Here is a 14,652-nt window from a genome sequence, read left to right on the forward strand (position 1 = left end):
CTGCCCAGGGAAGGACAGCACAAGCTTGTTTCCAGGGTGGAACTGGAAAGCAGCAGTGGGAGATGAAGGAGAGAGCTAAGGTCCGTGGTGCCAGCATCAGTGACTGCGGGCTCCTAAAAATCCTACCCCAAAGTCATTCTGCCTCCCTCAACCCCCAGAGACTCTTCTGGAAGGCATTCCAGACCCTTCCATGCTGCCCCTACTCTGCACCTTCCCAGCAGTTGCTTCCCTAGGTTTGCTCATCCCGCAGTATCTAGGTGTCCCAGAGGGAGGCTACTTGGGTGCCACACGGAGCCCCACAGAGGGGACTCAGCTGGGGCTGGGGACAGGGCTCAAAGCAGCTTCAGTTCTGAGGTCCAGGAACACAAACCCTCAAAGCTGCACCTGTGTCAGATGGCTCAGAGATGGCCACACACCAACACGACTCCAGAGAGATCGGGGCAGGAGACCAGTCATAGGTATAGTCCTTCCCCGGGCGCCGGCAGGAACACTCTTTTCCTCAGAGGACGCTGCATGGGAGACTGAGTGAAAGTTCAGGGGTGGGCGGTGAAGGGCCATTCAGAGGAAGAGGAATTCAGGGGGTGGTTTCCTGGGGAGTCTGGATTTTAGGGGTGCAAACTATGAAATTATAACTTTTTTTTCCTCCCGTAACTGACACTCCCAATGCTGGCATAAAAACTCCATACCAGGAAGCACGGAATACTTTGGGCTTGTTTTACTCAGTCTTTGGCCTTTGGTAGCCAACCAGAGGCGATCAGACCACTCTCACTTGATACCCTATTGCCCCTCTTTTATCTTTTCCTCTGTTTCCATTATGGGAAACCACCTGTCTTTACATCCAGAACATTTGCTGGTGCTGGGCAGCCACTGTCTTGTTTTCTTGATCTGTATCTCTCTCACCCCTCAGCGTCTACAGTCCACGGTAACCATACTCCCTGCAGAACACCTTTGAGCTTCTGTCTAGTACGGTTTTACGTACCTATGATCTGGGAAATAGTCCAGGTAATAAACAACATCCAATCTGAGCGCTTTCCCCTTGATTTTACTGATTGAAATCTCACAGCGATAGGGACCTCACTGTCTCCATTTTATGTGTATCCTACAGCCAACTTCCTAGGAATATTCCCTTCAAGGTCTTCTGGCCCAGCCACGGAGTCACATCACAAACCAGTTCCCTGCCTCTCTTTCTCCCCTTTCTCCACTCAGGCCTGAGTAATGAATGCGTCCCCTCGCCTTTACTATTCCCAAACCATATATTTTTCCAGGAACATGTCTTTCACTGTGCTTTACTTGACTCCCACCCCCCCCCCCCCCATCCTATAATGATTTCTTAGTCCTGGGATTATTTGCTGGAGGTAACACATGAATTTGGTCTTTACCCATCAATAAATCCCTTCTGTCCAAAAGCAAAAAGGACTATATTATTGAATACATATATGCTATATGTGACTGTATCGTTTTCAAAAATATACCTGTCTTTGTTCTTCTATCAGAAATCAGAGGAATGTTTCACACCACAACCTGAACAGCACACTTAGGATAGCCTTCCCAACAGCTGTGATCTATGGTTCGGTCAACCTCATAGCAGCTAAAATGTTAGGGACAAACTGCCAACCCGGTCTTTACAAACCTGCAAATTCTCCATTATCTACATAATCTGGGAAAATACAAATGTTACAGATAACGACCGTAGGTTTGTAATACAGCACTTAGTACAGAGCCTGCCACATGGTTAAGTTGTCCTAATAAATGGTTAGCTAATCAAAAAATACCACACAGGGGGTGCCTGGGTGGCTCAGTGGGTTAAAGCCTCTGCCTTTGGCTTGGGTCATGATCTCAGGATCCTGGGATGGAACCCCACATCGGACTCTCTGCTCAGCGGGGAGCCTGCTTCTCCCTCTCTCTCTGCCTGCCCCTCTGCCTACTTGTGATCTCTGTCAAAGGAATAAATAAAATCTTAAAAAAATACACACACACACACACACAGAAAAAAAGCACTTCACCCTATTTGGATATCTACTAACTTTTACTGTCTCGTGAGTGTGGAAATATCACTTAACTATCCTGACCCTGGTTGCTTTATCTGTTGAATGAAATTAAGTATCTCAATTATTAGACTGGGTTAAATACTACACATGAAAGTATCAATATAGGATACTCAGTAAAGAAAGTGGAATAAATTGAACTACAGCCATTGGTAATTAAACACTCTTGAAATGAAGGAGGATTTTTCTGTAAAATGATTATTCATCTTTAGTTAATTTTGAACTAAGTAAATAAACTATTCCAAAATCCATTGGCTTAAATGTTAACATGTGATCTGACCCTGTGATTACATTTTCTCCTCTGCAGACATGGATGGAGACAACCAGACTATTGTCACAGAGTTCCTTCTCCTGGGACTCTCTGGGCGGTCAGAGCAGGAGGACATTCTCTTTGGGCTATTCTTGGGGATGTACTTGGTCACCATCATTGGGAACTTGCTCATTGTTTTGGCCATCACCGGGGACAGTCACCTCCACACCCCCATGTACTTCTTCTTGGCTAACCTCTCCTGTGTTGACATCTGCTTTTCGTCAGTCACAATCCCCAAGATGCTGGTGAATCACATCCTGGGAAGCAAGTCTATCTCTTACGTGGAATGCATGACCCAGATCTACTTCTTCATCACTTTCATCAACATGGATGGGTTCCTCCTGAGCGTGATGGCCTATGACCGGTATGTAGCCATCTGCTGCCCACTCCACTATACCATGATCATGAAGCTCAGGCTCTGCATCCTTCTGGTGGCGGCATCTTGGGTCATTACAAACCTGCATGCTCTGCTGCACACTATTCTCATGGTCCAACTCATATTCTGTTTCGACAATACTGTGCATCACTTTTTCTGTGACCCCTATGCAATTCTAAAGCTGTCTTGTTCTGACACCTCTATCAATGACCTGGTGGTGTTCACTGTGGGGGGAATGATATTTCTGATGCCGTTTATCTGTATCATCCTTTCATATGCTTATATCCTCTCCAATGTGCTGAAGTTGCCATCTGCCCATGGAATAAAGAAAGCCCTGTCCACGTGTGGATCCCACCTCACTGTGGTCTCCCTCTTCTATGGGACAATCCTGGGGGTATATATGCGCCCTTCATCCTCCTACTCCATCCAAGACACGGTGGCCACTGTCATCTTCACAGTGGTGACTCCCCTGGTCAATCCCTTCATCTACAGTCTGAGGAATCATGACATGAAGAGAGCCTTAAGGAAACTAATCTCATATTCTAGAACTAGAAAATTTTAGAGCTTAGAAGATTTTTGGATATCATGTTTTTCATTTTATAATCAGAGGACCTGAGGTCTAAATTCACCTAGGACTATTTCTCTAATTAATGATATATGGTCATGCCCATCCTTTTAGTATGAGGCCGGTGGTTGCTCTTAAGTCATAAAAGCATTAGTTTGGGGCGCCTGGGTGGCTCAGTTGTTGAGCGTCTGCCTTCAGCTCAGGTCATGATCCCAGGGTCCTGGGATCAAGCCCTGTATTGGGCTTCCTGCTCAGTGGGAAGCCTACTTCTCCCTCTCCCGCTGCCCCCTGCTTATGTTCCCACTCCTGCTACATCTCTGTCAAATAAATAAATAAAATCTTTAAAATAAAATAAAATAAAAGCATTTGCTTGTATCTATAAAAAGGGTGGATTCTAAAACACTCATTTTACACACAACAAAACTCAGGACAAATGACATATTTGGATATTTTTGGATGGTTCCAGCCACCGCATGAGACAGTGGCCACCATAGTGATCTAGGAATTTCAGAGGACTTTGGAGCTGGCACTACTCAGCATCATTTGAGGCCCTCTTGGCTTTACATTAGAAGATGTTAAAATTATTCCCAATTTACTGAGTTACAGAAAGCTTATTGTTACCAGGACTGTACGACTAGTAATTATTGACTATAATATGGTCCTATATACTCTCAAGGTCATTGGTCATTACTGAGTTAGGCAATGTTCCCCCTCTCTCCTAGAGTCAAGACAAATCTGGACCTCTCAAAAATCATAACCCTGCCCCTACACTACTCCTCTCCCTGCTACTATTCTGAATTTTTGGTGCTTTGCTATTATTCAGTATGGGTGTCAGGAAGCCTCAGACAGTAGCTAGACTTCTTCATGGAACTCTTGGTACCCTTTCAAGTTTAAACAGGCTAAGAGACAGGTTCCCTTGATGCTGAGGTGTCCAGAGTTACTATAGCACCTTAGGGACATGAAAATATGAATATAGGATTTGGGTGGGGACCCAGGACTTCTGATTCAAAGTCAAGTTTGTTCTACTCCATGAGACCAAGTGTCTAAGAGTCCCAGCTTCTTCTCCTAGTCTACATCTGAGGGCTAGGAACCCATAAGTCAGTTCCCATCCCCTCTTCCCTGGTGTCCAGAGGTCACTTCCCTAATCTCCAGTGGCCAGTCTTCAGTACCCCTCCCTCACTGGCCTTCTTGCCTCTCGCTTCTCTCCTTTCTCAATCTCCGATCTCAAGGCTCATAGTACTCCTTATCCTCACCATCAGATCCTTTCTGACTCGGTCCTGACACTGACCAACCCTTACCGTGACCACCACAACAGGCTTATTGTGGATGGCTACCTCCCACGTCTCCCTGCCCTTATCTATCCTCCATACAGGATCTTTTAAATCCTCCTAAATCACTGAGTATATTCTGTCAGCCAGTCTGTATATAAAATGATGAAGAAGCCAGGATAAATCCAAGTATTACCTTTGAATATGAGGCCTAACATGACTTGGACTCAAGCTATCCCCACACTTTGCTCATAACTCACATATTCATCTGTTCCATGACTTGCCTCTTCTAATTTTCTTTCTCTTTCCTTCGTTCATTCTCAGTTAGAAGACTGCCTTGATTTTAAAGACTCTAACAGTAGTGCATTTCCTTTAACTTCTTTACTGACCCCATCCCATAGACCTATACTGAGCACATAACCCACTGCTTCTCAGGTGCAGTAAATGAACTCCCTTTGCATACTGGTGCCAGTGGAAACCTGACTATAGGTGATAAACCTGATGTTTATCCTTCCTGAGCTGTGAACTGGAGTAGGTTAGTGCAAATGCTTGAGATATAATAACATAGAGCAATGCTGGTGTTTAAGGTTATATGACTCATCTCACAAACATCATATTCTTTGTGTTACCCATATCTATCTGCTCACGTCTCATTACATTATTGATTATTACATTACATACTTATTTCAAGAAAGGACTGTAGATTATGCATGGGCATATCCCTACAATGCTTAGTAGAGTTTTTGTTCATCCCAAATAATCATGTGTTCACAAGTCATTGATGATAGGGTAGTAGGCAAGTCTAATGGAAGACTGGAAACTGAATATTCCTAAACATAAAAAATTACAGCACTAAAATTTTTACATCTAGGGAACTAGAATAGTGACAGATTTACTCCAGAACATGGAAAGGTTTCACTGAATTCTGGGACACAAAGAGGCAGCAAGGTTGAATGGAAAAGAGCCATGGTTTGGAATATAGTTTTATTTCTCATTCCCTCTCTCCCTCCACTCTCAAATGTTGGGTATGAGTGAGAAGGAGGATGAAGAAAGAGGCAAGTCATCAGGAAAATACAAATCAAAACCACAATGAGATACCACCTCACACCAGTCAGAATGGCTAAAATGAACAAGTCAGGAAATGACAGATGCTGGTGAGGATGCGGAGAAAGAGGAACCCTCTTACACTGTTGGTGGGAATGTAAGCTAGTACAACCACTCTGGAAAACAGCATGGAGGTTCCTCAAAAAGTTGAAAATAGAACTACCCTATGACCCAGCAATTGCACTACTGGGTATTTACCCTAAAGATACAAATGTAGAGATTCGAAGAGGCACATTCACCCGAATGTTTATAGCAGCAATGTCCACAATAGCTAAACTGTGGAAAGAACCTAGATGTCCATCAACAGATGAATGGATAAAGAAGATGTATAGTATTCATCTACACAATGGAATACTATGCAGCCATCAAAAGAAATGAAATCTTGCCATTTGCGACAACATGGATGGAACTAGAGGGTATCATGCTTAGTGAAGTAAGTCAATTGAAGAAAGACAACTATCATATGATCTCCCTGATATGAGGAAGTGGAGATGCAATGTGGGGGGTTGGGGGGTAGGAGAAGAATAAATGAAACAAGATGGGATCGGGAGGGAGAAAAACCTTAAGTGACTCTTAATCTCACAAGACAAACTGAGGGTTGCTGGGGGGAGGGGAGGTCGGGAGAGGGGGTGGGGTTATGGACATTGGTGAGGGTATGTGCTATGGTGAGTGCTGTGAAGTGTGTAAACCTGGAGATTCAAAGACCTGTACCCCTGGGGTTAATAATACATTATATGTTTATCAAAAAATTTAAAAGTTATTAAAAAAAAAGATAGAGGCAAGTCAAAGAACATACTACATGGTGCAGAGTCAAAGGGAAAATAACTCTCTATCATCATGGTCCCCACCAATTCATCTCAGGGAGAAGTCATCATTTACCACACAGCAGATCTGCCCCTTCTACTGAAATCTTCACTGGCTCTTCGCATTACTTTTCATGAGCCAACTACATAAGGGGACTGTAGGAGAGATAGGGGAAAGGAGTTTATTCCAGGGACCTGAGCAGAATCAGCTTTTGTTGTGTCTTCCTGCCCATGAGGCACTCACAGGACATGAACTCATGAACTTCTGAACTCGTAAATTAACGCGTACCATCATTTGGGGCCTGTGGTGCCCTCTTCCCAACAGAGGCAGATACAGGGCCAGGCTGGCAGAGTCCTCCCTGGGAGCAACCAGGAAATCAGATTTGTGTCTGCAAATTCACCCTCCAGAGTCTGCTCTCTGCAGCTGGGGTCCCCACAGACACCATCCCCCTTCCTCATAGGCAACTTTCATGTATCACTAATGAGCCACTAGGGGCCAGCTCTTCACAAGCAATTGAAACAACTTGCAGAGAAAAGTTTGACTTGAGCTCAGTGAATGTTGAAAGAGAGGCTCATCCCTCTTCCCAGCATGTTTCCCCAGACATTGTTCACCCAGTGGAGAAGGGACCGTTCCATGTCATGACAATTGCAATGAGATGTATGAATCATCTCCTTTCTAACTGTGCATTAAGACTAATCCAGCCAGGGACCTTCCAGGAGAGATTGGTAGTGTCTCTTCTGAGCTGAAGGCTTTCCTTGAGTATTGCATGTTACTGCCATGCCTGTGATATTTTGTCGACTTGTGTTTGAGGGCAGAAAAGCTTCACATGGACTTTGTTTCTCACAATGTCAATCAGCCATCAGCAGATGACTTTGCTTTTATTACGGGAATATTAAAAACTGGTTGCCTAGTCCAAATGGCCAAAAGACACACGAGAAAGTGTTCAACCTCACTTGGCATCAGAGAAATACAAATCAAAACCACAATGAGATACCACCTCACACCAGTCAGAATGGCTAAAATTAACACAGGAAATGACAGATGTTGGCGAGGATGCAGAGAAAGAAGAACCCTCCTACACCGCTGGTGGGAATGCAAGCTGGTGTAGCCACTGTGGAAAACGGTATAGAAGTTCCTCAAAAAGTTGAAAATAGAGCTACCCTATGACCCAGCTATTGCACTACTGGGTTGTAACATGACCCCAAAGATACAAATGTAGTGATCTGAAAGGGCATGTGCACCCCAATGTTTATAGCAGCAGTGTCCACAATAACCAAACTATGGAAAAAACCTAGATGTCCATCAACAGATGAATGGATAAAGAAGATATGGTGTATATATACAATGGAATACTATGCAGCCATCAAAAAATGAAATCTCACCATTTGCGACAACGTGGATGGAATTAGAGGGTATTATGCTAAGTGAAATAAGTCAATCAGAAAAAGGCAATTATCATATGATCTCTCTGATATGAGGAATTTGAGAAACAAGACAGAGAATCATAGAGGTAAGGAGGGAAAAATGAAACAAGATGAAACCAGAGAGGGAGACAAACCACAAGACTCTTAATCTCAGGAAAAAAACTGAGGGCTGGTGGAGGGATGGGGTGGCTGGGTGATGGACACGGGGGAGGGTATGTGCTATGGGGAATAGTGTGAATTATGTAAGACTGATGAATCACAGACCTGTACCCCTAAAACAAATATTACATTAATTTAAAAAACCTAGTTGTCTAATTGATGAACTCTGATTCCTAATAAATCTGGTTGTCTAGATTAACCTTTCATGTGTGAGCCACAAGGAGGTTCAGTGTCTTGCCAAACTCATTTTCAAAACAGACCATCTTTTATTTGGTCGAAACTTCGTGTCTGAAGTTATATCATGTCGACAGTAAAAACAAACAAACAAACAAACAAAAAAACGCTGATTCAGGCCCATCTTGAATTTTTTAAAAATTCATTTATTTTAGAGAAAGAGTGAATGTAAGCTGGGGGAGGGGCAGAGGGAGAGGGAGAAAGAAGGACCTTCCCCACTGAGCATTAAGCCGGACCCGGGGCTTGATCTCACAACCCTTAGACCAAGAGTCAGACAGTGAACAGACTGAGCCACCCAGGTGCTCATCTGATTGATTTTTAAATGTGAGATACAAGTGCTATTTTAGGCACATCGCTATCCCTGTATTATGGAAATGTTTGTCAAGAAGGATGTGATGTTATTTTTGTTCTTCTTTCAGTCTTTGAGTATGGACCTATAAATCACTTGTGAGCCAAGTTCTCTAAGCACAATCCAGACTTCCCATACCTGATATTCATATACAATCTGCCATTTAGTATTTTTTCAGAATTTGGTAGAAAGGGTGTTTTTTTTGGAAATTGTCAGCAGACAAGACAGGTAGTATAAGAAAGTAAGGAAAAGGTAAAAAAAAAAGGATGGGGGCAAGACAAAGGGAGATCGCAGCCAACAAGGAAAGAATTCTCAATGGCCAAAGCTAGAACAATTCAAGCAACAAAATAAATAAAGTAGTATTGGATTATAACCCAAAGTATAAAATAAACTTACATGAGTCCATACTGATGAAAACAAATGACTAAATGAGCAAATAAGTGGGGGGGGGGATGTATTTTCCTTACAGGGAAACTCCAAGTAATATATCTAGACACTTCTGCCACCCCTCCATGCCAAAAAGTAGAACTTAATCCTCTTCTCCCTCCTTCATGGTGGCTGGACTTAGGGACTTACTTCCAAAGATTAGAATATGGAAAACCGAAAACAATAACTTCAAAATAGAGAAAACTGGCAAATGATACTACCTTAACCAAGTAATGAAGGATAACATCATCATTGAAAGTCATGATGATATCATATGCTACCTAAATGATGTGAGAGGGGTCCTCCACCTCTGTGGGATTCTTATTCCAAAGCCATGATAGCCTAATCATGAGGAAAGTTATAAAATCCAAATTTGAAAGGCACTGTACAAAATACTCTTCAAAAGTGTAAATGTCATGAAGAAAGACAGAGAAACTGATACAGATCAGAGCACAAATAAATGAAACAGAGACTAAAGAAAAAAAACAATAGGAATGACAATGAAACTAAAAGCTGATTCTTTGAAAAGATAAACAAAACTGATAAATATTTAGCCAGAATCATGAAGAAAAAAAGAGAGTATTTTAATAAATAAATAAATAGAAATGGAAGAGAAGTTAAAACCAACACAACAGAAATACAAAGGATTATAAGAGACTCCTATAAAAAATTATATGCCAGCTAATGTGCCAACCCAGGAAAAATGAATAAACTTCTAGAAACATAAAATCTTCTAAGATTGAATCAAGAAGAAATAGATTTATCTGAACAGACTAGTTACTAATAAAATTCAATCAATAATCAAAAACTTCCAAGAAACAAAAGTATAGAGCATTTATTCCCTCAAACATTTAGAGAGTTAATACCTATCATTCTCAAGCTATTCCAAAAAAACTGAAGAGGAAGGAAGACTTCCAAACTCATTTTATGAGGCTAGCATTATCCTGATATCAAAACCAAACAAAGGCAACATCACAAATAAAGGAAAATTACAGGCTAATATTCGTGATGAATACAGATGCAAAAATCCTCAATAAAATATTAGCAAACTGAATTCAACAATATATTAAAGGGATAACACATAAGAATCAGGTGAGATTTATTCCAGGGATGCAAGAATGGTTCAATATCAACAAATTATTCAACATGATATACCACATTAACAAAAAATAAATATTATATGATCATCTTAATAGATGCAAAAGAAGTATTTGATAAAATTCAACATCCATGTATAATAACATCTCCCAAGAAAGTGGGTATAGAGCAAACATATCTCAACATAATAAAGGTCATATATGACAAACCCAGAGCTAATTTCATACTCAATGGGGAAAAGCTAAAAGGTTTTCCTCTAAAATCAAGAAGACCTGGATGAACACTCTTGCCTCTTTCACTCAACAGTATTGGAAGTCCTAGCCAAAGCAATCAGACAACAAAAAGAAATAAAAGCTGTCCAAATTAGAGAAGAAGTAAAATTGTCACTATTTGAAATGACCTGATAGTATATATAGAAAACCCTAAAGACTCTACCAAAAAAACTTTAGAAGAAATGAATTCAGTCATTTCAGAACCTAAAATTAATATACAGAAATCTATTCCATTTCTATACACTAATAACGAATGCTCAGAAAGAGAAATTACGGGAAAAAAAAATCCCATTTACAATTACACCAAAAAGAATAAAACACCTAGGAACAAATTTAACCAATGAGGTGAAAGACCTGTACTCTAAGACTATAAGACAATGTGGAAAAAACTGAAGATGATATGAATAAATGGAAAGACATACAGTGTTCATAGATTAGAATAATATTGTTAAAATGTTCATACTATGCAAGCAATTAACAGATTTAATATTTAATGCAATCCTTATTTTTCACAGCAGTAGAACAAATAATCCTAAAATTTGTATGGAACCTCAAATAGCCAAAGTAATCTTGAGAGAGAAGAACAGACCTGGAGGCATCACACTCCCTGATTTCCAATTATACTACAAAGTTAGAGTAATCCAAACAGTATGGTACTGGCACAAAACATATATAAAACCTAAATACACAGATAAATGGAACAGAGACCCTAGAAATAAGCCCACATTTATATGGTCATTTGGTCTTCAGTAAAGGAGGCAAGAATATACAATGGGGAAAAGACAACTAGTATTGGGAAAACTCAACATCTACATACAAAAGAATCATACTTTCTTACACCATATATAAAATATAAACTCAAAATAGATTAAAGATTTAAATGTAAGACTGGAAAGTGGAAAACTCTCAGAAGAAACAAAGGCAGTAAGATCTTGGACATACGGTCTTAGCAGTATTTTTTTCCATTTGTCATCTCAGGCAGGGCGACAAATGCAAAAGTAAACAAATGGGACTACATCAAATAAAAAAGGTTTTTCACAGTGAAGGGAACCATCAACAAAATGAAAAGGCAACCTACTGAGTTCAAGGCAATATTTGAATATAACCAATAAGGGATTAATACCCCAAATATGTAAAGAACTCACATAACTCTATATAAAAAAAAAACCAAACAGTCTAATTTAAAAATGGGCAAAGGACCTGAAGAGATATATCTCTGAAGAAGACACGTAGATGGCTGACAGACACAAAAAGATCCTCACCATCACTAATTATTAGGGAAATACAAATCAGAATCACAATGAGATCAAAATCACACCTCGAATCTGTCAAGATGACTATTATCAAAAAGACAAGAAATAAAAGTGTTGGTGAGGATGTGGAGAAAAGGCAACCCTGTGCTTTGTTGGTGGGAATGTAAATTGGTGCGTCCATTGTCGAAAACAGTACAGAAGTTCCTCAAGAAGTTTAAAGTATAAATAACAGGTAATCCAGCAATTCCACTTCTGGGTATTTAGCCAAAGGGGAAAAAACCCACTAAATCAAGAACTTGTATTCACCCCTATGTTCACTTCAATATTATTTATAATAGTGAAGAAATGGAAAAAAACTTCTGTGTCCAACAATAGATGAATGGATAAAGAAGATGTGATATACATATATAATAGAATATTTCTCAGCCATAAAAAAATTTGTGGCAAAATGAATAGACTTAGATATTATGTTAACTGAAAGAAGTTAGAATACATTTATCATGATGATCATTTCCTTACATAAATGTTGAATGACAATGCTGTACACATCAACTACACTTCAATTAAAAAAATTTATCAGTAACTATGCACTCCTGGGGAAGTCTTCACATATTCACAGGCATCTGCAAATTCTCAAAAAATTCATGAAGGGGTAGACCAGTGTATACAGAATGTTTACAGCAGCATGATGCTTTTTCAAAAAATTTTTATTGTGGTAAAATACAAGTAACATAAAATTTACCATCTTAACCATTTTTAAGTGTACAGTTCAGTGGTCTTAAAGTCATTCATAGTGTTGTACAGCCATAACCAGAATCCATCTCCATCTCTCCATCTCTCTATCTCTCCATCTTGCATCTCTCCCCTGTCCCCTGTCCCCTCCCCTCTGCAACCACCATTTTGGCAAACACCTTTTTATTTTCTGTAGAGTCACACACTATTTTTTTGTGTGTGTGTGACTGGCTTATTACAGAAACATGTTTTCTTAAAAATTATTATTACTCTGATCTGAAAATGAAAACAACGAATCTTGAGATACAATTAGTATCTAGCCTATAGTGAGCCCTTTGATTAATGTGAGACAAAGCATTTTTAGTTTGTGTTCAGTTTGTTTCCTGCTTCTTGTTCTTTTCTGTCTCTTTTCTGGCCTTCTCATGGGTTACTCAAACATTTTCAGAATTCCATCTTGATTTACGTAGTGTTTTAGAGTATATCACTTTGTATAGTTTTTTTGTTTGTTTGTTTTGTTTTGCGGTTGCTCTAGATATAACAGTATGCATACATGAACTAGCAGTCAGCCAAGTGCAGAAACCCTACTTCCATTTAGGACCCTTTTCTTCCCCCTTTTAAAATATAATTGTCTTAAATATTCCCACTATATATATGGAGAATATCAAATGGTGTAATTTTTGTTTCAACCATCATGTCTGATGTAAGACACTTAGAAGTAGGATAGTATAATATTCCTATTTTTCCCATTCTGATGTTCTTTTCTTTCAGTAGTTTCAAGCCTTTGTTGTTATCATTGACTTTGTTTAGAGGATTTCTTTTATTCTTCCTTAAGTATTTTAGTTTCTCCTTAGTTATCTTTTGAAAACATCTTTATTTCCCTTTTATTCCTGAATATGTTCACTAGATAGAGAATTCATTGCTGATAGCTCCTTCCATTGCACTTGAGAAAAATATGCAACTTCCTCTGGCTTCCATAGTTCAGATTGGGGCAGGGGAGGTGGTTTCTCCACTGGTATTTGATTGAAGGAAGGTGGGAATTACCAAGAAAGTTTTCTGTTTGGCCACCCTTTTCCTGGTTTTGACTAAGGGGAACAGGCTTAGAGCTTTTTTTGTCTGTGTCTGTTGGAGGTTCTCACATGGAAGCTTCTAGAACACATTAGCTGAAAGATACGGAAGGTGAGAAGGAGAAGAGAATTTACTACCATGTTGCTCCTCAGCCCTGAAGTTCCTCGCAGTTTGCCATATTCTTTTCACATTTAGAGTCTTTTTTTTTTTTTAAGATTTTATTTATTTATTTGACAGAGAGATCACAAGCAGGCAGAGAGGCAGACAGAGAGAGAGGGGGAAGCAGGCTCCCTGCTGAGCAGAGAGCCCGATGCAGGGCTCAATCCCAAGACCCTGAGACCATGACCTGAGCTGAAGGCAGAGGCTTAACCCACTGAGCCACCCAGGCACCCCTCACATTTCGGAGTCTTCTTATGTTTGTTTATTTATGCCCAGGGATTTTAGTTGTAAAAGGGATGACATAGGAGGAATGGTGGTCATCTGTTCTGGCTCAAAACCCCTAATACAGAGTTTTTCCTAATACTTTATTATGAAAAATTTCAAACACAAAGTAAAACTGAAATAATTTTACAATCAACACCCATAAACCATCACCTAGATCTACTTTTAATATGAAAGGGGTCTACTTCTCAACTTGAGTGGATATTTTCAGGGTTTTTCTCTCTATAATGATGTGTTATTATTGGATTATATGTTCTGCCTTTCTGTATACTTCACATTTTGAAAGTATGAAAAATATTACCTTATTTTTGTTTCGTACACACAACGGTGCGTAAGCACACATAATAGTATATATGAATAGATGTAATCAGTGTTTATTACTATTTCTTCAATCCCCATACCATGTATAAATTTCTTATAATTTTCACAATCAGGTAAACAACAAAGCACTTTACAAAAATTATGCATATGCAGTATATTAAAATGATGAAAATTTATTTATTTATTTATTGAACATTTCAATAAAGTACATATACAGGCAGTCTATATCAGAAAATATCTAAATGGCTCAATAAATATGAGATCATATTTAATTTCTCAAGTACTCAAAATTAGATATAAAAAATTTGCCCCCTTGAATAAACAAAAACTTAAAGAAAAAGCATTAAAAATAAAACAAAAACCCCAGAGTAAGCAAGGGTGTTAGACATAGCACATATTATCACCA

General features: G+C 39.5%; 2 protein-coding genes across 2 annotated transcripts in view; one reads left to right on the forward strand and one right to left on the reverse strand.

Moving 5' to 3' along the window:
* Positions 1-14,652, reverse strand: part of PROP1 (PROP paired-like homeobox 1) — a 31,286-nt gene that overhangs the window by 13,771 nt on the left and 2,863 nt on the right. The window lies entirely within an intron of this gene.
* LOC132028057 (olfactory receptor 1E1-like) lies at positions 2,355-3,293 on the forward strand. Its single transcript, XM_059416712.1, has one exon. The coding sequence runs from the start codon at positions 2,355-2,357 to the stop codon at positions 3,291-3,293; it is 939 nt and encodes a 312-aa protein (XP_059272695.1).

The sequence above is a fragment of the Mustela nigripes genome, chromosome 12, assembly GCF_022355385.1.
Source record: "Mustela nigripes isolate SB6536 chromosome 12, MUSNIG.SB6536, whole genome shotgun sequence".
Taxonomy (NCBI): domain Eukaryota; kingdom Metazoa; phylum Chordata; class Mammalia; order Carnivora; family Mustelidae; genus Mustela; species Mustela nigripes.

What these genes read in the sequence shown, in the direction of transcription:
- LOC132028057 (XM_059416712.1), top strand. Translation starts at nt 2,355, where the DNA reads ATGGATGGAGACAACCAGACTATTGTCACAGAGTTCCTTCTCCTGGGA.